Genomic DNA, 26,934 nt, shown 5'->3' on the forward strand with positions numbered 1-26,934 from the left:
AAATTCTAAATTTTAATAGCACCTTTTGGGAAATTTAATACATTGCAAATGTTGGCATATTTAGTCTACTAAGCTGTGTACACAAACAGTGCACAGTAGGTGTAATTAAAAATGACTCAGAGGGCTGGAGTTTGACATCAGGAGGAAAAAGCAACTACTGTGCAGTTTCAGAAAATAATCTACAACCATCCGGCCCCCAAAAATGAGAGAAAGAGACAGAGAGAGAGATGTCAAACTCAAGTATCTCTTGCTCTAGGCTATAGACTGATGGATGGTATCACCAGATGTCCTTTACTTATCATTAGGCTAGATATATTGTTCTCTAGCCTCCGTATAGAAGCATTTGCCAAGTTTTTATTTGTAAAAAAAAAAAAGGTTAACTCAAAGAGCTGTGTGTGTTATAAGTGAAAACAGTATACATTTAAATATAATTTACTTGCACACACACGTATATTATAGCTAGAGTCTTGTATATATTATCATGGCAGGCACATATTATTAACCTTATTCATTTTTTAAACAATTATTTGTTAAGCATGGCATTCTGACCACAAGCAATGCTAGCCCTAAACCAGAAAGCAATAACCTCCATAGAAAGGACAGTGTGAAGTCCATGCATCTCACCAAGCACATTTTCCAGTTACAATATATTATTAAGCCACATCTTTTCTTATTGAGCTTGTCTGGGATTGGAAGAGGGAGAGTTCAAGGAAACCTTTCCTCATTTTTTCCCCACTATTGTTCATACTGCCCTATGGGCAGAATGACAGAAATGGAAATTCATACAAATTTAATGGGGTTTCAAAACTGGAATGATGTCAGTCAGATCTAGCCTCCTCACTCCTCAAGCACACACAGTCTCTTAAAGCAATCCCATCAATAACAAATACTCACTAGGCTCTACTAGGCTCTAAGAATTCAATTGTGAAACTATTACAAACCACCGGCAATATCTTTTTTTTTTTCCTTCCTCTCCCACTCAGTGGCCATATCTACATGACACACCAACTGCACAATAGTCCGTGACTACTGTGCAGTAGCGTTGCATGGAAGGAAGCGTGATGTGATGCTATTATGCAGTAATCACAAGCTACTGTACCAGTTAGTGCCACAAAAAAGCCATTCCTTGGTGCGATTGCACACTAACTCCAGTTACTCTGCAGTCATTTAGTACTTAGGCAAGTACTATATGACTGTGCAGTAACAACTGCACAGTCAGTGTTTCATATAGACGTGGCCAGTCAATACTTGTATATGTATGTATAAGTACACAATGACCGAACAACTTTGGGCCAATAATTTTCATCCAGTTTATTTTGTTTGGGTGCAGGAGGAAACCTAGATATACATGATTAAAAAGAAACATAATATCTCAGATTGCATTAAACAAGTACTCACCAGGATTTCCACAGATTTAGGTCCCAATTTAGAGGGACAGGTCAACATGAAGCTAAATCTGAATGCATGAAGAGCCTCATTCTCATACTTAAATTAGGCACATGCTTAATTACCTTGTTGAATTTGAGACTTACAGGGCCATAATAAACTGCTGAACTATTTGGACTGTCATTGACTTCAGCAGACTTTAGATTAGGCCCTTCCTCCATAATACCCCCCCCCCCCCCCCCATTTTGCATGTAGGTAGTAAGTGTATAACATCATATTTTGTAGGGGTGGGTATTATTTCCTTTATTTCAATTTCTGGAGCTCAAGAAAGTGGCATGTCACAAGATAGGCTGGCCTTAAACACCATTTGAACTTAGTCTCAATTGTGATGAACTAGCTGCCATCCCACCTCTGTGTGATAGATTCAAGTTTCTGCAAGGAGCTTGGAGTCAGAAAGGACTGACAGATATTCTTCATACTAGCCAATGGGGAAAAGGCCATGTTGGATCTTACTAAAGTGAGAAAGGTGAGCAAAACATTCTTAAAAGGGAATTAAGACGTTCCAATAAAATAAGGTATCCCAAGCATGAAAAAGTGCAGGCCAAAAAAATGCAGGGTTTTGCTCCACTCTCCTGGCCATTAGATTAGTTGACACTGGGAGACAACCCAAGATTCGAACCCATGAAACACTGATAACTCTCAGTCATCCAAGTGCTTCCAGAATGCATAAACAGCAACAAACTGGTTTCAGTTACAATCACAGTATTGTTATGATCAATGCTGGACAAACATACAAATCAACATGCCTCCTACCCTGAAGTGCCTTTAGTTTTTCTTGAAACTACCCTGATATTTCTAAAAAACAATATAGATATGCCCTCCTTCCCCATGAAATTAAGGAAATAAAAACATGATTTTTTCTGAATTTGGCATTGATCTAGCAAAGAGCTCCGTTAACTTCAATGAGATATCACAGTCCATAGCATGAGCAGGTGTTGACCCATGCAGTGTTTGCAGTAGAACTTATGATTTACTGTGCTCTGTTTTTAGTTTTTACGTTTCTCTCCTCCCCACGGTAAAATTTTTACTGAGGGCAGACAGAAAGTCAGATTTTCTTTGTAGTTATATGTCAAAGTTTTAACACTGAAAAAAAATGTGTTCATTATCTGTGAATGAACTACTGTTACAATATGCATCTTTTAAGAAAAGCAAAACTCTTCTCAGCAGTGTTGAATTTACTTTAATAGAGGTGACTCATCTTTTTCATTCAAGATGCACAAAAATAAAAAATTGGTGAGAAAGAGCAAATATACATTTTTCTTATACAATTTATGAGATAGGTTATCCAAACTTCTGCAAGAAAAAAGGTGTTCTTTTCCATTAAATAGGACATTTACAATAGCTTGAGTTCATTTGTAAGATGAAAATAATGGTGCATTGTATAACAGCTGCAACATCTTCTGAATTTTTATAAGTTCATTTTTTAAAACTATATTTTTTCAGAACAAGCCATATTTTGTGACACATATAATAAAGGAACAGACAACAGTACAATCAATTGTAATAGTCTGATAGTAAGAAAATCCATTAAACAGCAACTCACTTTTAAGCAACAGTCTTTGAGTATAGAAACCACTGGCTGGTTTGTACCAGCATACTGAATGGATTTTTTTTCATAATACATAAGCATAATAAGCATTTAGTGTGTACTTCTGTTCCCTCAGATCCTTAGTCAGTACTGCTAGCAGGTATTATATCTGACTGTCTAATCATGTTTCTGTCTAGTCATAGCATCTGAGAAGTTAGAGATGAAAATCAATTAAGTCAACTAAACTATTAGATTAGAAATCCTATGTAGAAAAAGATATAATATTTGCTAACTGCCATAAACAAACTGTCTTGCATTCTACATGCTTGCTTAAACACTTTACAAAGCAAAGGCTTACAATAGGCAATAGTTGTGCAGTAACTATGTAGGAAACATAACTACCATTTATGTGTTCACATATATACAAATTTGGTAGCAAAACCTGTTATAGTGCAAGTAAGATAAATTGTCTGGTGCTTGATATAGGTCTTTTTTTTTTTTTTTTTTTTTTTTTTTTTTTTTTTTTAAGCTATAGTGCATACCTTTTCTGAAGTTCTTTCTCCTTTTCTGAATAAGAAAGAAGACTTTTCCTAAGAAAAGCAACAATTTTCTCCTGATAAGTCATGTAATAAACTCAAGACAAAAATATGCATAGAATAAAATCCAAAATTTCATATATAAATTGGCTTGGAAATTTTATTCACCATAGTTTTCAGGTCTGACTGTTTTCCACTGAAAAAGATAAGGTAGATTTTAGAACTTCACTTCAGAGAGGTTAGTTCTGTCTATAATTCCATGACTTTCTGAAGAACAGGTTTTGGCTAGTCCATAGGGACCTGTTTTGACATAAATTATTCCAGTATTCCCCTATGTCTTATGAAAGTAGCACATAACTTTTTCTTAGATAAGAAGGTTGCCTCTGAATGAACTAAGCTCAAAGTGACTTTCTACTAGCTATGTTTCCCCTTTAGAATGGGAAGGGTCAAGACATATATCTGCAATACTTTAAATTGTTGCATATTACTAAATTGTTCCTTCTGCGGTGATAACTTCTAACATGGGTATATTAAACTGTTAAAAGTATAAAAATATAATCAGAATATCAATTCCAGTTTTAAAATTAAAACAGTTGATAAACTTCTTGATAAATTACATTTCCGAAGGTTTGTAATCTAATTTTAATATGAATGAGACAGAATTTAGGCTTGGAGAGTGACATCTTCTACAGCATGGAAAATTCGGTAAGCCACACCATGAAAAAAAAAAAAAAAAAATCAAGACATGGACCTTGACTCTTTCCCCTTCTGACCAAAAGGAAAAAGATCAACCAGATTGTCTAGGAGTACCTATTTGGAATTATGGCTAAATATATCTTTGGTAGGCTAATAAACGTGACCTTGAATGATTACTGATCACTAACATTCTCTGAAGTCTCCCCTCCAATACGATCAGGAGACAAGAGGGAGTACTCTGTGATTATTCTCAGTATAACTTTTGTACATCTCTCCTTGTGGTGTTACCATTATTGGACTAGCCTATGAAGTCAGGCAGAAGGTAGGGAAGATAGCTAAAATATCATTTGACAAAGTAGGTTGTTGCCTACAAAAGCTCATGCCTCTCTGAACCTGTTAATCTCAAAGGGCAAATCTAGCCCTACCTTCTGCCATATTAGACCAGAATGTACTTCCTTATTTTATCTTGAAATAGTATTTCTCTCTTCTAGATGTTACTAGAAGCTACATGGGCTTCCTATAGCAGGCCTATGTTCCTCTAGTATGCTTTAAAATTATGTTTAAAATGTTTAAAACAGCCACCTGCAATGGCAACATGAAGGGGGTGCACATGCACCCGAGAGTGCTGGTGCACCCCCTAACCAGCCACACTCCCCACTTAGGCGACGGGCGCTGGGCAGGGAGTGGGAGTGCCACAGCCATTTCTGGAAGCACTTTGGCCACTCCCAGAAGCGTTGCAACCCTTCCGGAAGCCAGTGAGTGAGATCGGCTATGGGGAGAACCGCCCCCAGTCGGTGAGATTGGTTGCTGACCAGTCGCCGGGGGGGGGAGGCGGGCATGTGCCCCCCCCTAAGCAAGGTGACACCAGTCATCCATGACCACCTACATATGTCTCTGACATACTCTTGTATCCTAAGATGGGCTTTATACTACAGCTTTCAGCCAAATGAAACTATTAGAAATTCATTGCAGGGAGAAACAGCACAGCCCCTCAAGTGACTGGACTTTCCCAGGGCTGTGAGGTGAACAAATGTGTGTGGGCATTTGCTGGATTGGGTTAATGCCTTCACAGATAGGGTTAATATTTTCTCAATCTAAATTAGTTCATCCTCTGAAATGAACAAACTTAAACTGGATGCATGATTTTTGGCCAATTTAAAACCTATGAATGCCTGCAAAAGTGGACATTTAGATCAATCTAAATTTTGTTAGGTCTATCTAAATGTAATGCTGGTACATACCCTTACATACACATTTAAAGTCAAAGAAAAAGATGTTAAAATAAAAATAGTTCTACTTAATCCTTACTTTGCAGGACTGTTTTGGTGGATTTTCCTCCATAAAAGAGTCTCCAATAAGGCCAAATAAAGAGTATTCATTTGACATTTCTTAGCTTTTGACATAATGGGTCCTGAAATACTCGACTGGTCACTAAAAGGAAGATGGCAACCTTTGTGTATACCTGCATGGACATAAATTCTGTATGCATGTGTGTGTGCATGTGTACATATACATACCGTGGGTGCATCTACGTGTGCAGTTAGCACATAGTAATAAACTCAGTGCAGTTCATGTAGGAGTTTATTACTCCCAAGCACTGTGTTTACATGTGCACCTGGGTCTGCAGCACATTGAACCAGGGTGGAGCAGCTCCAGTTGGCAAAGGATCTGGAGGGGAGAAGGGTGGGCAGCCTGCCAACCTGGAGCTTCTCCACCCTAGCTCAGTGTACTGCGGAGGAGCTTGGTGGGGCATGAGGGTACTACAGCATGGGGCTAGCTAGCTGGCCACTGCACTGTAGCACCCTCATGCTCCCACCAGCCCCAGTCACCATCTACACATGTGTTTTGGCACACACAACTATTCTGCTGTATGATAGTACTTGTCCTGGATAGTATTATCCTACAGTAGAGTTAATTAATCTACTGCTCCCTAATACGAGCACGTGTAGATGGAGTTAATTACTCAGCTCTGCAGTAAACATGTACATGTGCTCACAGATCATTGACAATCGTTATATTGAAAGCATTATAAACAACATACAAAGATCTAAAATATATGCACACATGAAAGAGACTATGTGTTTGTTGCCTAAACTATGAAATGTGCTCTAATGTAGGTCCATGTACAGAAGTTAGATCTAGAGTAAGCTTTGAGACAGACTTTATTTATGACCTTGGATAAATCACGTAATCATTCAGTCTCCCAGTTTCTGTATCTGTAAAATGGAGATAAATACTTACTGAATTACTTCCTATGAGTATTGGAAGATTAATTTTAAAATGTGTGTAAAACCCTATGTGACAGATAAATATCATTAACAGTAACTGCCGTATAGCAATATTCTATCTCCTCTAATTCCTATACATAATTATCTGGTTTTCCCCTAGTTTGCAAAGAATCTTTAAGGCAGGAATAAAGCCTGAACATGCTGATTTGCTTCACAGTGACATTTTAATATCCTTTGAGCTGCTGAAAGATGCCTACAATTTATCAAAACAACATTTTTGCAAATTCAACATTTTATACACTCAAGGATTAATCCATACTGAACCCCAGGGTTTTCTAGGTTTTAAAATTACTTTATATCCAGTTTATTAATTACAGCAACTGGAATGAAAAAGTTTTGATTATTAACATGAGTTTTCCAGATTATTCCATAGCATCTCACATCTCCTAGACTTCCCTCCCATAGCCGTACCCTTTAAGTCCCTGTTTTTCCATCGTTGCATTATTAACCCTTTGGAATCCTGGTTCTGACAGAGTTTAATCTTTAACCTACCAAGTAATTTTAAAACTATGAGTATGCCAGTTCCAGATTTCCACAACCAGTGATAGCCTTTACCCCTGAGGGAAAGGAATTTAATGTTCTCCTGTGCACTACAGCATAGGCATTGAACTGATGTCTCATCACAAGTTTCAGTTGCAAATAGGAAGCTAAGACAGGTCTACTATGGACTGCTCTTCTGAGAAAGACCCAGTCTGTTCTTCCTATTTCACAACTGAAAGGAGCTATTTTTACAATTCAAATGAGGAGGAATAAGCACTGGGACAATGTCCATGAAGGCTACAAGTCTGGGGATGAATAAACTTCTGAGTCAATTATCTTGAATCCTGACTTCTGGGATGCTTGGATGTATCTGTATCTTGGAAATGGAAGAAGAGCAGAGCAGGCTGGGAATTGCTATCTCTTCAGCCATGAGCGACTGGTGCCTCCTGAGTCAGGGGGAGGGGAGGGGCACCTGCAGAACCCGGCGGCAGTGGCAGCGGTGGTGGGGATGGACCTGGTGAGCACCCGCAGAAGCTGCCACCAGCGTCCACAGTGGGGACAGGTTGGCGAACACCTACAGAAGCCACCAGCGGCATCGGCAATGGGGGATGGCCTTGTCAGGGGGGGCATATGCCCCCCCTACCAGTTGCCTATGTCTTCAGCTACAGAGAGAAGTCAGAGCTGAGGGGGTCCCCAGTAGTGCTTGGACAGCAAAAGCTGCAGTAATCTGATGGAGTACTACAGTAGTCCCACTCTTTTCTGCTGCATTGGTTCACAAACCCTCATCTTCACAGAGGGGCAAAGAATCCTAAGTGTACAAATTACCCAAGTTACATATAGGGCAGATTATGAGAAACTTTAATTTGGCTATGCAAGGTTACCAGCCACCTTTTGAAGTTGTAGAAGAAGCCTCCTATGAGAGCTGTCTTTGTACTCCCTACACTCTGGAGCACTCAGGCAATCTTCAAACCTCATTTGAGAACTGGACATTGAAAAAGAAAGGGCAGTGCCTTCCCCCACATCATCCCTCAGACCAGCACTGAAATGCTATAGAGTGGAGAGAAACTTGTCCAATTATAAATGAATAGAGAAGTTTGTTCCTTCCTGCCCACTACACTTGCTATGGGAATTCAGAGGACAGTGCCCCAAACAAACACAATCTCTATCACCATCTTCCTAGGACAGTAGTTTCACATTGCTCCCATTCCCACTTTTCTTCTCCCACCCCACCTCCCCCCACCTCAGGCTGTGGCACAAATGCCATGATATAGACCATAAATTATAATCACTCTCAAACAGTCCTCCATATAAGCAAAATTTAAAAGGTCTTATGTTTACGTGAGTAGCAAATAACAACATTCAAGGATATAATGTTATTGTTGCAAAAGGGATCCTGGGTAGAACGCTTGGAAAAGTACATGACAGAGATAATTGATGCCTGCTTTATAACCCACAGTGCTGGTTATTGGTTTACAGTAATCAATAGCTAGGGATTCACAAGAGTGTCTGGAGCCATTTCTTGTGCTTAATGACATTAAACACCTTTTCCTCTAGATGCTAATGATAATTTCCAGTGCCTACCCAATTACACCACTATGAATAGCAAAATAATGTCATCAACTGTCTTTTTGAATGATGAAAGTCATCCTGAAGAAAGAAAGATTAAGTCAACATATTTCATCTGAACTTATGAAATTCCTCAGGGTGGCAACCAGTTAATTTTTCAATCAACTTTACCAGAGTCTAACACCAGTTTAAGAGCTCAGGTCTATACCATATAAGTGGCTCAAATCAGTGGGCCAGAAATAGAGCTGGTTAGAACATTTTTTAACAAGAATATTTCATCAAAGCTGCAATGTTTTGAGGAGATGTATTAGTTTTAAGTATTTATTTTGAATGGATTTTGGGAGTGCAGGGCTTTCTGGTCACTTCTGATTAGAAAGACTTCTACAGTTTTCAGTCTGGTGGCTAGTGCTCTGAATAAGGCGGGGGGAGCCTTTAATCTGATTCTTCATCATGCTTGGCTGGTGCTCAAACCACCAGACTAGGTTATCTAGTATGAGTCTCTCATGACAAGTGAGATGTCCCCAAAACAATCTTCCCAAGCTGACAAGCTTGGGATTTGAGCTGTTTTGTCCATTCTATTTTGCATAATTTTATTTGTTAAAGAAATATCCCAGGTTCTTTTGTAAAAGTAGTGTTCGTACTAATGTAAGTAATGTAGGGACACAAGAAGATACTGGTCAGAGCTTTAGCAATTAAAAAAAAAACACATTAAAATGTTCCCCAGACCAGACTTGCCTGAACAGTGGTTTGATACTGTAGAACAGCAAAGCAAAGTCTAAATCTAGTCAGGAAGCTGCACAGTCATGATCCTATATTTTAGTGTTTGCAAACAGATGTTGGATTTATCCCAGGATAAACCATTTTACCCCAGGACAAAGCACAAGCATACAGATGTCCATGTCTGTTGTCCTGCAATATATCCTAAAAAAGCTTCTTGGATAAGAGGTAATAACAGTTTATCCCAGAATATTGAAAAGTTAATCTGTACAATTATCCTGGGATTCATCACTGAATCAATGGCAGAAAAGCAGCACTGCATTTAGTTACTCACTAAATCCTGATTAAAAGGGGGATGTGTTTATATGCCACAATATTTTTGTTCTCGGACAAATAGAGCCACAACTTATCCAGGTACAAATGCAACATCTGTTTCTAGCCAGTGTTCTTCATTAATATACTATGCTTCAGCCAGAACACACTTGAACCATGGCATATGGGATCTTTCTATTCCTTCAGCTTAGCTGAAGATGAAAAATGTCAGTGTTTTTAACTAAATGGATTCCCATTAGGAATGCAGCAATAGCATTTTTTTAAGAAGAACAGACGAATGATGAAGTTATACTGCTACATACAAGTCATCTATACTCTAATGATTTTACTAAGGAGGAAGTAAAATATTCTGCACTGATATTCTGGAGGAGTTTATAAACATCCACGATATGTAATTTAACTGAACAAAAATATTCAACATTCTTTTCCCAAACAAGTTCAAGGAAAAATGTGGGAAAGTTAACAGTGCAAGAGGAACCCCCAGTAAAATCACTTAACTTCCATTAATAATTCAGATCAGGCATTACCTGGAGACAAAAAACACTGGAACTGTACAGAGAAAGAAAGAAAGTTGTGGGTAAAACAGAACGCTTTTTTGACCTGAAAACAGAAGGTTACATATCTTTGTCTTATGTTTAAATTTAGGAAAATGTTGAACGTAAAAACTGGACTATTTCATTTTTTAAAATATTGAAATATTTCAATGCTTTCAAAACAGTATCAGGTTTTTCTTGGTGGGCAGAGGGTTCAAAACAGTATAAGGGATTCATTAATGGCTTTGGCCAACCTCAATATGCATTTTTCTGACAAATAACCAAAAAAATTGATCAAATACTATTTGCCCAGCTCTAATTAGGATGAAATTTCTACTTCAGCTATAGAGCATGCCACTATAAAGCATGAGTCACAAGTTATAGATAATCATTACAGAAGAAGAAGAGAAGAGAGCCTTCCAATTCTAAATGCAATTCACTTTAATTGATTACACATACATAGTGTTTAGTTTTAGTTGACATATTCAGAGCATTTATTTTTATTATTACAATACTCGCTCCTACTTCTTTAAAACCATTTATTATCATATACAGTATGTACAAGTGAGGCAGCAATAGGCAAAGGTTTTTTTTATCTGCTTTATACCAGCTGGGTTTAGTAACAACAATTTCCCATACCATCTCACTCAGTGAGTTTGACCTTCTGAGCCTTTCATACAGGAGACTCCAATTCAAGTCAATAGGAGTTCTGTCAATAGGAATCCAAGTCACTGAGAGCACGTAAGATTTACTAACAAATACTACATAAAGAAGCTGCACTCTCACCAAAATCTTACTGTGGCAATTGTTTCCTTAATTATAATTTTTTCATATCATTGTTAAAGATGTTTGGGAAATGAATGGAAAAAGTTCCCATATCTTATAGGCCAACCTTTGTTATTCCATATTTATAAAGAAACATATGGAAATGAAGCATAAAAGCAGAAGACTATACATCAGAACAACCAAGTTCTAGTCACAACTTTCCTACAGAGTTTTTCTAACAAGTTGGAGAATTCACTGAGGCTTTCTACACATGTGCTCGGGGCTGGAGAGGGTGCATTTTAATTAGAATAGTTCTTGGATAGCCACTCTAATTAAAACACTGCAGCACCATGTGTTTTAAGCCCCTGCACATTTAAATAAGGCCATGGGATGCTTTAACTAAAGCTCATCTGATAAGCTTTAGTTAAAGTGTCCTAGCAGCCATTTTTAAACCCATGGGGGCTTATACACACGATGCCACGGTAATGCTAGAACATTCTAATTAGAACATGGAGAAGATTCAATTAATCATGTACACTTGTAAAGGCACCCTAAGTTGCTGCCTCTTTTTCTGCCTCATTTCCAGGATAAGCAAGTGCAAGACAGAAGAAGATGGTGAGGCCTGCTTGAAAAATAGTATGGATATACTCTGAGGTCTCCATTTCTCCATAAGTAAAATTAAAGTAATACTCAGTGACATCATTAGTATGGGGCAGTTTCTCTGGGCACCAACCTGGGGGGATCTGAGGGGGCGGGGGGGAATGGCCATTGCTGCAGCATCATATTTGTAATTGTGGTGACAACCAGAAGTCATGGCTACCCCTGTGTGCATGGCAGCAGCTGTGGGCACCCAACCATATTGTGATGCCTCTGATATTAACTGCCTCATGGATCCTCAATGCATGTCACCAAGGAGGTTTTCAAAATCCAATGGACCATTATTTACACTCATTTTCAAAGTCCTCAAAGGACTTACTTTTTCTAAATTCTTCTTACTTTTAAAATCTGGCTCAAAATGCTTAATGAGCAAAATGTTTAATGAGCAAAGAACTGGGAAGTATTACTATTAAGAGTGTTGTTTCAGTAACTTAGAATGGATATAAAGAAAAGGGGCATGCAAAAACTAGCAGATTTTTTTAAATGAGCACAGCATCTCAAAGATCACCTTAATATCTAAGGAAGATCTTTCCCCGTTTCAGCTTTAAAATGCTGGCCTTTTGTTGTACAAATGGTGATAAAATGGTTGCTTTCCATAACTTTCAGCTTTTGTTCTAAAATTCTAGTGTTATTTTTTGGCAAAATCATTTTGCTGTTGTTTCCTTTTACTGTCAAGAATAACAATAAGGCTTAATTTTAGAGGAAGAAATGTTTCATAAAACTCAAACAAAAAAATGTTGGGGGAGCGAAAAGAAAATGAAGGCCAAAAACCCTTTTATTTCACTGGATTCTCTTATTCAATATGTCCATACTTAAATACTACAAGGTGCAAGTACATTGGCTTTTGTTTCATCATCTGGAACGACCTTTTGGAAAAATCACAGTCCTGTCCTGTCCCCTTCCTGATGCAAGTGAGCGCAAGCACACATGCACACATGCATGCACAGGCAGGCACACATACCCTCTATTCCCTCTCCCCCATCCCTGAAGCACAATCTGAAAGAAATTGCTGTAACTGCTGTAAATCAACATAATTTCCTCTATAGGAATATGTAATCCTTCAGTTGACTTGCCCTGACCTTCCACAAGTAACAGGGTAATTGTTCCCAGGGATTTTATGAATATCGGTGTCTATTTGAAAAGAAAGCCAATGAATAAAAGAGGAAAATGAATTTGAATTCACAGTGAAAGTGAACATTGAGTACTGGGCCATACCCCAAATGGAACACAGCCAGACTCGATCCCTAGGAAGAGAGCCAAAGAAGACATCTTTCTGGCTGACAAATATCTACATCTGCAAAATATAGTGTGTGCAATGGGAAGTTGTGAAGTGTTCCTCAAAGCAGGTTGACTGTACAATTTAGGGCTTTGGGGCATTAATCGTATCAGCTGTCCGTATTACCAGGCAGTAATAAAGCTGTAGTTTTTACTAGAGGAAAAATGATCCTCCTAAAGCTACTGCAGTGCAATGAAGGATAAATCCTTCATAAAAGAATGTTGTGAAATTAAGCTTAGAATTTAAAGCACAAATGCTTCACTCTAAATTCAGAATTAGTTTTGGTTACCTTATGAATTTCTGTAATGTCAAATAATTCCTTCCTTCCTCCTTTTTAGCTCTCCATGATTGCTTCTGACTACTGTTCAGGTTTGGGATCCAAGGTTCAAAACTCACACTTTTAATAATGACACTTATTCATTGTGGCTTCCTGTGACACAACTAGGTAGAGAGGTATCAGATGAGGACGCTGGACTGGCATTCCACAAGTGCAGATGTCTGGTCTTTTTTCTCCTGAGGGGTTAAAGCTCATACCCCACTACACTGCTGCAGGAGTGCTCAATTAGATATGAAGACAGACCTGAGACATCAGCAGTGCAGGCATGAATTTTTAACTCTTCTGTGCATTGAAGCATCAGTTGTTTTCAGTCCAATTCACTGCACAGCATGTGCAATCTTAGTTCTATGCTGAAGTAAAACTCTTGTATTAATTCATATTGAATGTGAATAAAACTCAGAGAGAGAATACAGCAGCACAGGGAAAAGTAACAGAAATAAACCTGTGATCTGAATTTTATTAGTTGCTTTAAGATGAATGTTGAAAGTTTGATGAAAGTATAGACACAAGATCATTAAAATGAGGGGAAAACATAAGGACAGGAAAGGAATGATTGAACTGGGATAGAAACAAAATAGTTGCCACAGACATATACCTACATACTTCATTTCATGCACCCATAATTCTCTCTGGCAGCTGCATGATTAATTCAAGGAGTTATTGATTTTTTCCCTTGCTCAATCCTGCTGACCTGCTTTTGTTGACAGGTCTGTGTGGATCACTCTACTCAGCCAATTGAAAGTATGGAATCACATTGGTCTCCATGCCCTGAAGAAAATATTTTTACTCATTCAACATTAACAGTATTTGAATGAATTTGAAAAATAAACACCCCTTCAAAATAAACATATGAATTAAAGAACAACATTCTGTTGCAAGGGGAAGACACCGGAAGCATAATCGGTCCCTTCAGTTATGAAGAATTCCTTCCCTTCCTTCATAGAAAAAACACCAGCTTCAAGTTCTCTAGACAATCCTTAGCAAAAGCAAAGAAAACTTGAGTCCATCATTATGGAATACTAAAAATATTTAACTGTTAGTGTGTCTCCATGGGATGATCAATTATTTCTGCACAATAAAATAGTGCTTTCCCCACAAAGTTAGGGTGAAGTAGTCCAACTTATCGTAGTTCAGCTCACTGACGTTAAAATATCCTGGATTCCTAATTAAGCAATGACTAAATTTCATCCAAAACTTAAGTACAGCCATGCAAAAAGCCCAAGCCTGAATTGATTCAATTTTTGTAGGTAACCTGCATAGATTGAAGTGGCAATCAAGTGAACAGACATTCACTTTTGATTCTGGAAATGCAGCCACATACCTGCAGTGGCTCAGGCCAGAAGCTAGAGGGCACTAGAGTGAGACCTCCATTCCCTTCTGCAATGGTAGGGCTGGAGGGAAGCTGAGCTGATGGAGGGGATATGGCTAGGTCCTGGCAGGCTGAGTATGATTGGGGAGGGGTTTAAACCCCCACCCTGGCCTGCAGTGATCCTAGCCGAGGTGTGCCTGGAGTGGGAGGGGAGAAGCAGCCCTTGCCTGGCTTTTGGTTGGCGGGGGGGAAGGAGCATGGCCAGACCCTGGCACCTGGCCAGACACTGGCTTAGCATGGCCCTCTAAGGCAAAGGCAGCAAGGATGGAGTTTATTCCCCCCTCTATCCCCTCTCCCCCCCAGGGGAATGCAGCCAGGGTCTGCCAGCCCCAGCCACCACCTCTGCCACTCACCCCTGGCCAGGCAGACCTGGGTGGGGTCCCCCAGGAGGAGAGGGGAGGGTGGGGGGAATAAACCCCCTCCCTGATCCCTTCGCCTCAGGGGCCATGCCGGCCAGCATCTGGCCATGCCCCTGCCCCTGCAGCAGCCCCTGTCATGGTGTCCTGGGGAACGCAAGCCTCTTCCTGGTGGGGGGACTCCACTGTGGGCAGGAGCAGGGTGGGCAGAGCTGCCACAGCCTGCACAGGATGAGTGGCAGCTGCAGTGGCAGCTCTAGGGGAGGTTCAGGGGGCTATGGCCACCCCAAACTTTGCCTTAGCCCCTATAGCCACCCCTCCAAGCCCTACCACTGCCACTTGCCTTATGCAGGTTGCAGCAGCTTTGCCTGCCTTGTTCCCACCCACAGCACAGCCCACACACCAGGAAGGGGCTATCACTCCCTGGGACCCTGTCAGGGTCCCTCTCCCCTCATTGTTCCATCTTGAAAGCAGAGGGGTGAGGCCAGTCCTGTTCTCTGGAGCAGACAGCACAGCACAGCCCAGTCCAGTGCTGAACAGCATGCTGGGAGACTCTCATTTAACTTAAACCGGGAAGGGGTCTGGGATAGAAGTTCCATAAACAGATTTGACCTCATTCAGTTAAGCCTGATACTACATTCAACCAGGTTTATCTCGAACTGGTTTCAGCCATTTTGAAACTGGTTTATGTGAATTGAACTTCTGTTCTGTTACAGGTTTAAATTAGTTTCTGGTCACTTAAACTAGTTTATGTAAAACTTTTGTTCCTAGCCAAACTGAACAGAAAAAACATGTCATTACAATCAAGACAATGACAGAATCAGCATCTGACCAACCAAAAACTTCTTCCTCTATTTTTATTAATCATAGATCCATTAAAGACAGAAATAAATAAATAAGACAATATTTTGATGTGACACTGCTTTTAAGAAACCTAAATGAAGCAGCAAAATAAAAAAGATGCTTTTATGTCTTAGCTTGAATTAAATCAGGAAGCACCCGTTATCAAAAAGAGACCAGAGTATTTCTAAACAGAGCTTTTTGGTTCAAATTTAACTTTCCAGAGGGGAAGATGACTCAGGGTAATCACTGCATTTTGGGTGTCCATCCAAACCGCTAAAACTGTTATGGTTTACCCAGCAGTACTATTCCCAATAGAGTAGTTGTTTTACTTCAGATCAATTCGATTGCTTAAGTCTTCGCTTGAATATACTACTGCAGGCTGAATCCAGATGTCAACTATTAAAAATTGACTTCATGTCAAAATAAGAATACAGGTCAAACATCACTGCATGTGAAAATGTCTACATTTTACTATTATGAAATCCACAGATACATAGATAAAGGCTTTATGGCATAATAGGATAAGAGTAGTAAGGCATATGCCTATTAAAATGAATGAGCTGATTCATCAGTTTCACTTCCTCAGAGCATAGCTGTCATTGCTCACAAGACATTTTCATCCAGTTGGACTCAAAATTTTGATAGAATAATCTAGAAAACCCAGGGTACCCAGACAATATTCAGTGTCTACTCACTGGTATCTGGGACAATAACAACTAAAAGCATGGTTTAACAAGGAAGAAGTGATGGCAATATCACTGTTTTTAATACAACTGGTAACTTAGAGCTGGATCCCACCAACAGATTCACTCAGGGCCACCTGTGTACTCAAGTCCATTCCCAGCTTTAAGAAGCATGGAAGAATTGTGCATTTGGACAATAGCTCAAAATCTTCCCTAAAATATTTCATTCAAATTGTCTATATCATGCAAGTAAAGTTATACAGATCAAGCTGTAAATAAACAAGAATGGTACAAAAGTTTCATGTCAATTTAGAAAAGAGTTCAGAGAGCTACCATGAACGATAGTCATTAGTCCAGTCTTATTTCATAACTTTTTAAACCACTAATAATGGTAAGATAAATAGCATCTTAAATTAGCACCTGAACAGTATTTATATGAAGGTGTTATGAACACCAGCAAGTAGGCAGAAAATTAGTATAATGGGAACTAAAGTAGTTACAACAAATAATCAAACAAGAAAATGAGAGTCAATTTGAAAAAAATAAAAGTAAGTTCAGGTACCTCCTCTGGGGTAGAATATTACAGCACAGATATTCCCTGTAAGAGACAGCAACAGTGCTGAAAATAACCTATTCATGACAATGGATATCAAAATGCATATTGGGTGACAAAATAACATGATGGCAAAATAGAACAAAAAAAGATCTTGTAGCGCTATGCTTGGTCCAACTGATCCTATGCAGAGCTCCACTGAAATCAATCTGGCTCCATAACAGGGAAATCCAGAGGGAGTGCAGCGATTCATGTGAGCTCTTAGGATAAAGTCTGGCCAGAACCCCTGCTTTTGCGGTTCTGGAGTCCAGGAGGTGAGTGCTGCCACTACTGTCACTCACTCCCCTCCTTTCACCTGCTGCTGAATTAATTGGCGAGGCAGAGGGAGGGGAAGGGCAAACAGCCACATTCACCCCTTGGACTCTGGAGCCATGCAAAGGCATGGGCTCTGGTTAGACCTGCCCCTACCAGTTGGTGAGCTCACAGTCCACTGTGCATCTGCTGCAAGTCCTTAACCCAGGTTCAGTTCATTCACACACTGCAGGACTGCCATAGGCTGAGTATTCAGATCATCGTTTAATACTAACGTGCCTTTGTATGGCTTAAATGTGTTGCCATAACTGCCAAATCTAAGTGTAGATGAAGACTGCAGTGCTCTATTTTAGATAACACCGGGTGTCTCTATACAAGACCTTAATGCACAGTAGACTAATTCCACTGTGCATTAGCACGTCACAGCAAAAACTGTGCTAATACACTAATGCACAGTAGAATTAGTCTACTGTGCATTAAGCATCACCAAAAGACCGCGCACCATTGCTACTGCACATTATGTAGTATGCAACGGCTACTGCACATTTATGTAGTACCCCATATTAAGCTGCAGTAGTAATGGTGCATTAATGCTTGTGTACATGTACCCATCATCTGGTAACTCCTGGGAAATATGAATTGATTAATGTCAACGCTTGCAATTAATAGAACTATTCATGGCAAGAGATCTAAAAGCTCTTAAGCCTTTTAAAGTAAAAATTTGAAAAATGGTGTATAAATAAATAATACAGTTCATTACATTAAATTCAGGTCAGTATAGATCAATGTAGATATACTCAAGCCTTTGTCCATTCACTGTGTCTAATCTATTACCCATGGAAAGCACTGTGGCTTACTGACTCATCAGCTGTCATCTTCATGTCAAGCAAAGCTATTCAGGGACTTGTTTACCATTCATATTACTCACCTTTCATTCAAAGCTGATATTCTTTCACTGCTTATTTTAAACCCCATCATGCACAGTAATTACTGTCCCTATTCTTTTTCTAATTTTTAATTGACCATACCTTATATATAGTTCAGCCAGACCCTTTCCAGGGTTATAAGTAGATAGGAAAAATGAGGGGAATTGAGGTGAAGTGACTACAGACCTCTAAATCGCCCTTTTTTCTGGATAAGCTATACAGACCCCTTAAAATCTCAAAAACCCATCAGTTCTCAACATCTAGGTAGGTGCTACTCGCAATAGAAAAAATGGGTAAGAACAAAATATATATTAGAGTTATATATTCACATATATTTCATATGTTGCAATATTAAAATGTTGCAACATAACATGTACAAGATTAATGGGTGATTTCTCTCCTTACACTTTCCATTTTTCTTCCATTTGTCTTGGCTTACCTGTTCCCCTGTCTTTTCACAATTGTTTTTCCTGTTTCTTCCATTTTCCTTATCTGCTTTTTCCCCATCACATGAAGTAAACAATATTACAATTAAATTTGTGATCCCCAGACAACCTAAGATCTGGGGGAATGAAGGGTGGGGGGAGAAAGAAAAAAAAAGACTGTTTGTGGCTATACCTCTAAAGTAGATCTTTGTAATTTTTTTGATCAACAGGAAAATTGTCAAAAAACAGCTCAAATCATTTCTGAATATGATTTTGGAGGCCAAGAAAAAACATTGGAAGAGTCCAAATGTTTTTGTTTTTACACTTTCAAAACAGAACATTTTGAATTTTCAAAATGGCACTTTAATTTCAAAACTGGACTGTGTGGTGGCTGGAGCCACACACTAAAGCTGGGGACCTCGGGGGAACCTCTGAGCACCCCAGGACATGGCCTGGGGATCCTGGGAGTCACAGCAGACTTCCTGGAAAAAAAGCCAGAGCCAGCACAGGAGCGGTACATGCCAACGCTGCACATTGTTTATTGCTGCACAATAACTGCATGTGTAGATGCACCAGTATTCTCCCACCACTCTTCCTCATTTACTTATATACCTCAGTCTTGTCCTTTCTTTGTCTCTTCCAGTGTTCTACACTCACTGCTTTTAATAACCTCTTGGGCACTCCTTTCATCCCTTCAGTCTCCATTCTTGTACTCTTCCACTAGGTTCAGGAAATGATTAATGGCTTAAGGAATATATGCTGCTCTCTACTCTCCACCAGGGAGGAACAAATCTGTGACAATTTTTCTTTGCCATCTTCTTCAGTCTGACTTTGCTATTTTAGGCCTAAACTGCTCACAGCAACAAGTCAGAATTGTGAGCAGCCCCAAGTACCAGTATCCTCCTGGAGGCTGAACACAGGTAGCAGAAAATGTGGCACAACACAAGCACTGCATAGTTTTAAAAAGCTACTGTAAATGGTTTTTTTCCCCAACTGTCACTGCACAGTTGTGCATCTCTGAATCCTTTAGACCCTGTGGGGCCTAAATTGTTTACAGTGGTTCCAAGGTCAATACTGAACTGAGCCAGCTTCCAAGAGTTGGGGTGTATCGAGGGAGTTTCATTAAGGAAAGCAGTAAGTAGGGAAAAAAAAAATCCTCAGACACATGAGTAGCTGGTGCAAAGCTAGCTATTGGTCACTAAACAAGATTTAAGAGAGGATCACTCCATCTTTCATGTTTAGCATTGTCTAAAGAGCATTTTACAAAAGCTGGTTGTTGACGTGAGTATTGAAAGAAAAGTGGCAAGCAAACACATCAGCTATTATGACTCCTTGGATATGAAGTTCATAAATAGTTCAAAGTCTTGGCTTGCAGGACACAATTCACTAGAAAGCATACCTGGATCTTAAATATGATGCTATGATACCTTCAAAGATTACGATTTCAAGGATTTAAGCCCTTTCATGCTGCTCCAGAACACCCACAGCTCTTTGGTTTGACACTTTTTAAACAATATTATGATGATGTTCAAATGTACTATGAGAAAGATGTAATCATTCAAGGCCTTTTTTTCACTAGAAAACATGAATGGGCAAATATTTAAGCAATATATAGTATATTTGAAGTTGGCTGGCAATTCCAGGAATTTACTGCTGTCTCTTCCTAAATCCCTAAGGATTTATACAACAGAACTGGTTGAATTTTTGTCCCCTGAAGGACCATTTCCTTAAAAATGGCTATCAAAAGCAAAAATTTCTATGGAAATTTTAGCTTTTTTTCCCCCAGTCAAAACATAGAAATTAAAATGATCTCTCCTTTTTTACTGCCATCCCTTTCTCCTTCCCTTCTCCCCTCCTCTCCACCCCCAAAAATCTTCTCTCTTTTTCCATATTGTCACCAGGAGAGTGGTGGCACAGAGGAGAGAAATAAAAATAATCAGTGCTATTTATCATTTGTAAAATTGAATCTTCTTCAATTTTTACATTGAACTTTTTTTTATTGTTGTAATTATAAAATGTTTGTAAACAAAAGAGAAATGCAGATTGGGGAAAACTTTTGTTAAGAATGTGTCATTTTTTCCCCACACCTTTTTTTTCTTTCATATGACCTAGGCTCTTATATGGTACCTGTCAGTGGAATCCGAGACGCTAACTTGCAAAACAACAGAAAGATATATAGGGACAGTCATTCTCTGAAGAATGTGAATATAGGTAAGAGGTCTCTACATGAAACCCCTAGATAATAAACATTCAGGGTGGTTGGAACTAGGGAGGGAGAAAGAAGACACATTCAGAGACTTCTGCTTATCCATACTATTTGATAGTTACAAGGACACAGAAGTATTTTATAGTCAGTTGCTCTTCTTGTATGCTAGGGAATCCCAACTGCCCTGGAAATTATCTGAAACTACTACTGGGGATAACTCCAAATCGCTCTCTATGCTGTCATCCTTGCAAAACTACAACTCTGTCATGTAACTGGAACCAAAAAATAAAGAGACATCTCCTACAAATTATAACATATTGTTATCACCATGGAGAGCCTTCTGCTCTCAAACAATTTCAGTGGTAGCTCTGAATGTACAAACAAAATAGAAGCAAGCCATAAAGTGAGAGATGGTGCAATATGGTGCATCAGTATAAAAACAAACAAGGGCCTTAGGTAAAACACAATGAGTGTATCTACATATGCAGTTAATGCAACATAATAAACTCTGGCACCATTTGAGCTGGAGAAAATTGTTCCCAGGCTCCGTATCTACATATGCACCAGAATAGCAGCAATTTGAGCAGGGACAGAACAGGCCCCCCCGGCTAGCTGGACTAACTGGGTGCAATTTGTGTCCATGGTCAGCATCTACGTATGCATTTCAGCACAGTAAATTAGTCCTCTGTAAGATAGTACTATCCCCAACAGCGCTATCTTATTTCATAGACATAGACATTAGGGCTGGAAGGGACCTCAGAAGATCATCGAGTCCAGCCCCCTGCCCAAAGGGCAGGAAGTCAGCTGGGGTCATAGGATCCCAGCAAGATAAGCATCCAGTTTCATCTTGAAGGTGTTCAATGAAGGCGCTTGAACAACCTCCGGTGGCAGGCTGTTCCAGACCTTGGGGGCTCGGACAGTAAAGAAATTCTTCCTTATGTCCAGCCTGAAACCATCTTGTAGTAGTTTGTGACCATTCGACCTCGTCATCCCTTGGGGCGCTTTGGTGAACAAACGTTCCCCCAGATACTGGTGGTCACCCCTGATAAACTTGTAGGTGGCCATCAGATCACCCCTGAACCTGCGCTTTTCCAGGCTAAAGAGCCCCAGGGCAGAGTTAATTAATTTACTGCACCCTATACTGTCGCACATGTAGACGGTGATGCTTTATTGTGGAGCTCATTGGTCTACTTCGCAGTAGAGCCCATGTGTAGATGTAACCAGTACAAGTGTTCTCCCTGAAAACCAGATTTTGGTATGTATAATAAACAGAAACACATTAAAAAAGTGGGAAGGGGGTGGGGGGGAAAAGGGAGAAAAGCATTCAAAGAACTGTATTTACATGAAATGACACCAAGAAATAATGACACCAAGCATACTGCGTAATAACCGAGTGTCTGAAAGAAGGAGTTGTGGCTCATCTGCAAATCCCTTTACCCTAAAATTCAGAATGCACACCAAAATATTGAAGCATCTGAAATATTTACTCTGGATTATATCTGAAACTATTTTATACAAATATAATTCAAAGCAAAAAACCCTTCTCTGAAATCAAAATGTGGAGCACCCAATTGGAAAGCTGGATTTTTAAGGGGTCTCACATTTCTGCCCAGAAGCCTAAGCCTGCAGTCTTACATATGTTTATTTAAACAAGAACCACACATCTTATGGAAGATTTCCTTTGCAGCTCTCTTCTTTTGTAGTATATAACACCTAGTTTTTTTCCCTACTACAATACCCTACTGTATTCCAAAGATGCTTTGTCCAGTACAAATTATGATCATCTTCAATTGATACACTTCTAACAGTATCCCTGAAGTGGTTTTTGCTCATCTTAGTTTTCCCTTTTGATGACATTGATGAATCACAAACAATCAACCATATTTTTATCTCATACTAGTACTAATATTCTAATAGTAAAATCTAAAACAAAAAAATATACCATGACACATTTCTTTTCACCATGTCACTGAAGTTGTTCAGACAGAGGTAGAAAAGTTGTGCTAGTATTTGATATCTAAGTAAGAATATGTTTTTCCTCAAGATATTGATCATTAGTGGAAAACAACTCAATAGTCCTGTTATATCTTAGCATCCTATTCATCAGCAGTGGAAAAAATGAGACTGTGAGGTTAATCACTCTTCACCATTTGAGTTCGTGGCCATATTATTGTTGAATTGATCATGAGCAGAACTCAAGGCTTATATAGCACATGCAGGGGAGATTTGGGTTATTTTTTAGATCTCACTATTAAGTTGCTGTTAAAATATTGAGAGTAGAAACAGCAAAAATCTACAATCATTCTGATTAGACTGCATTAATGTTTCCTCACCCCATTTTAACATGCATTGAAGAATTTATCAGAACAATAGCAAGTAAATAAAGATGCGTTATGGAATCCATTCTCTACTTTTATCTCAGGAATCAGATCTTACAGAGTATTTTATATTACACGGTGAGATAGGCTAAGTACAAATGTTAAATGAGCATCTGTTCTATTGGACACTTTTCACATGCTTTGGGACTGCTTAAAGTTTTATTGACTATTTTATCAGGCCGAATCTGAATCTGGGACCGATTTGGATCACTGTCCTGATTTGATTCAGCTGAATCTAAATCTGAAGATTCGAAGCTGATTCAGAGAATCAGTGATTCAGACACAGACACAGCTTATATGTTTTTTCTACATACCTCAAGGTATGAGGCATGGTTCATGAACTCTGCGATGGTGGGGGAGATGGAGCTCTCCCCTCCCCCCCTCTCCCTGGCTTGTGCTCGGCTGCAAACCTGGAAGTGGACCAGAAGTACTTCCGGTCCACTCCAGGTCCACCATTGAGCATGGAGGACGCCCCCCCGTGCCCCTCTTGGCTTGGTGATCAGCCATAGGGGGACCCCAGGTGCCGCCCCAGACCCAGGAGACACCAGTCACCAAGCCAGGGGGGTCCCCTGCACACTCCCTGGCGGACCCAGACCGGAAGTGTGGTCCACTTCTGGGTCCACTGCCGAGCATGTTGGAGATTCCCTTGCACTCCCATGGGATGCTCTATCCTCCCCAGCATCACAGCATTCATGAGCCGCCTGCTACCTTAAGGAATGTAGAAAAAACATTTAAAGCTGTGTCTGTCTGAATTGCTGAATCTTTCTGAATCTCTCCGAATCAATTTGGAGGGTTCTGATTTGATTCGGAAATGGAGATTTGACCACCGAATCAGGCCAAATCTGCCGAATCAGCAACTGAAACTTCGTACAGCCCTACTATCCAGCCAAGATATCTCTACAATGCCTGCAGAAAAATAAACTATATTTCAGATTCCAGAATTTGGTGAGGGCAATTAAGTGATTCAAAAATAGTCTGTATACACATTAAAGAAAAAATCAGGTTCTAAGAGGAAAAAATGATGCTGGTAGAGAAATTTTTCATGCTAATCTGAAGTGAAAATTAGGACTAAATGAACTTAAAGTAATATTACAATAGTTAATGGCAAACTTAGTGGATAACAGGAATTAAGCAATGTTATTTAATAGCCTATTTTAAGAGTAATAGGAATGAAATAGAAACCGATGTAACTACATTGTTGGCAATTTTTAATTATATTTCTTCATTATTTTTAAAGGTTCTATTAATAACAAGATATTTGTAAAGATGGAGGATCAAATCTAGCTCTCGATACTCAAGCACCAAACCACATCATTATGTCAGATGCTATATGTCAGATACTAGCATATGTTTTGAGAACCTCAAAGCCCAGATCGTACTAGTGGATATGCAGGCAAGTCATTATATACATGTATTCTCACTGATATCCATGAAGCCCTGCGGATAAACATGCCCACCCACAACAATGGATTTACTGTACTTAAAAACTATACCAACCCAGCTGGATAGGGTGATCAATTACTAAAGATACATCAATTCAGAACCAGTTGAGTCTATTATTATCATGTCTGAATAGAACTATAAGGAGGAAATTGTTTAAATGACAGGTATTACAAACAGGTAGTAAAGCTGAGCATACAAGTTATATAGAAACAAAGAACTCCAAATCTTGTGTATATATATCATTTGCATGCACAATAGCTGCTGCATTCTGGATAAAATAGAATACAGTCATAATACAGGGATGTACACTTTCAAAAGATGGTCTATGTATAGTGTTCATTATTCTATGGAATTCTTCTATTAGCCAGAAAATGTATTTTAGGGTGAAATCTTAACTCCACTGAAATCAATGACTAGACTCCTACCTACCATTTCAATGGAGCCAGGATTTCATTCTGAGTTCCAGCATCCATTTTGTGAGGTCTTATCGGGTTAATACATGTTTTTAAATGGAAATCTTTGTTGGGTGTATAAGTAATCGTAGTACGCTTTGGATATTTTGCAGAAGCCTTACTCTGAAATCCTCTATTTGAATAAATTTTCCAGACTCTTCCAGTTGCAAAGTACGTTGTCACTATACATAGTAGGGCAGATAGTTCCTTTAATAAAATACAGTTTAACTTCAATGTATTCATGAGTACATTTGGCATGCAATGTAAATTACAATGCGTCTAAGCTTCTAGCTATACCTGAAATAAAAGGTGTCAGGTATTAAAGTATAGGAGTCAGTTGTATGCATCCTTTAACAAAACTACAATTAATTTAACTTGGTCTTTCTTTTTATCCTTAAAAATGTCACCACTAAAAATGGAAACAATCAACAAACAGATTATGACATTCCAAAAACAAAAATTCTCTGGCTCACAGGACTCTCTACATAAAATAAAATCAAGCCTATGCCACAATTCCAGGAAACTCTGATTTCATGTCTGGTGTATAACAAAGTACACGTTAATTTCCCTAGAAGCATGCTAGAAAAAAAACCAGAGCTGTCTGAAAGCTTCATGTCACACCTAATCATGTAGATGCATCAGTGCTAGCATGCAGTACGTTAAAGGAAGAAATACCATTCAGTTACAATCAACTTTAAAGGAAACATCAAGCGTTATAAAAGACACAGAAACCACATCCAACAGAAAAAGAAAGCCATTAAAGCTTACCTGAGACAAGTGAGACTGTGTCTTTCTCCCATGAGACAACAGTGATGTATGCCTCCACAGAGGAGGGGATAATGCACTTGAAGACCGCTACATTGCCTCTCATGGCTTTCTGGTCCTCCACACGGACAGTATAGGGTTCCCGTAAAACTAAAATGGAAGAAACAGTTTTGTTGAGTTTGTGAGAAGGCAAAGAAAAGACAAGGAAAAAGAAGTTTAACTGGTATAGCAGATGGGTATCGGTTCAAGGAGAGAATGCAGGTAAGGCCCTTTTTTACCCATATAAAGGAAATCTGAAGGAGATGAGCTGATGCCCACCAGCCCTTTCACTTCCACTTCCATGCACTTACAGAAAACATAGTAGAAACTACCAGTCCATTATGGTAGGGTCATACCCTGCTACTGTCCTTACAAAATATCCTTTATCCTGGGTGACTTTTTTAGGATTTAACCATCCTAAGAGTAAGGAAAGGAGAATCAATTTTGTAGAGCCAACCTGAACAGTCTCCATAAAAAAGAAACACTTCAAAAACCACTTGTTTCTCTAATATTGTTGTAGAAGTATCTAGCTCTCTCATCATTCTATATGTCTAGAATCTTATATGGCACATCATTCACAAGCTGAGTGTTCTCTTAACCAGAGGGTACACAATACCCTGGACATGACTAAGCTTCCATGACAGTGCTTCTGCAGAATTAAACTACTGAGTTTATTCTGGTAAAAGAAGTAATGAGGATAACAGAAGAATCAGAAGGGTGGGAGAGGACATCACAAGATATTTAGGATGGAAGAGAGAGAAGAGTTGAAGGATCCTTGTAATATTCACTGATTTTTGAAAGCCCCACATGCTGGAGGGGGGGTGTTTATATAAACTTCAGTTTTTGTTTAAAAACAAGAAGTCTCTACCCCTCATAATTACAAAGAAGCCCCTTAAATGGAATGCAGCTATACTCATTAATGCTATCTGAGGGTCTGATCCACATATTTTAATCAACCTTATGTGTAAAAGTCAAAAATAATTCAACTTGGCCATCTGCCTGAATCTTCCACTCTGTCAGGGTAGA

General features: G+C 39.2%; 1 protein-coding gene across 1 annotated transcript in view; it reads right to left on the bottom strand.

Moving 5' to 3' along the window:
* DSCAM (DS cell adhesion molecule) overlaps positions 1–26,934 on the bottom strand; it is a 717,333-nt gene that overhangs the window by 562,117 nt on the left and 128,282 nt on the right. Inside the window, exon 3 of the mRNA XM_059720751.1 lies at positions 25,873–26,019. Within this exon, the coding sequence (XP_059576734.1) occupies positions 25,873–26,019 (147 nt within the window). The remainder of the gene's footprint in view (positions 1–25,872; positions 26,020–26,934) is intronic.

The sequence above is a fragment of the Alligator mississippiensis genome, chromosome 1, assembly GCF_030867095.1.
Source record: "Alligator mississippiensis isolate rAllMis1 chromosome 1, rAllMis1, whole genome shotgun sequence".
Lineage (NCBI taxonomy): Eukaryota > Metazoa > Chordata > Crocodylia > Alligatoridae > Alligator > Alligator mississippiensis.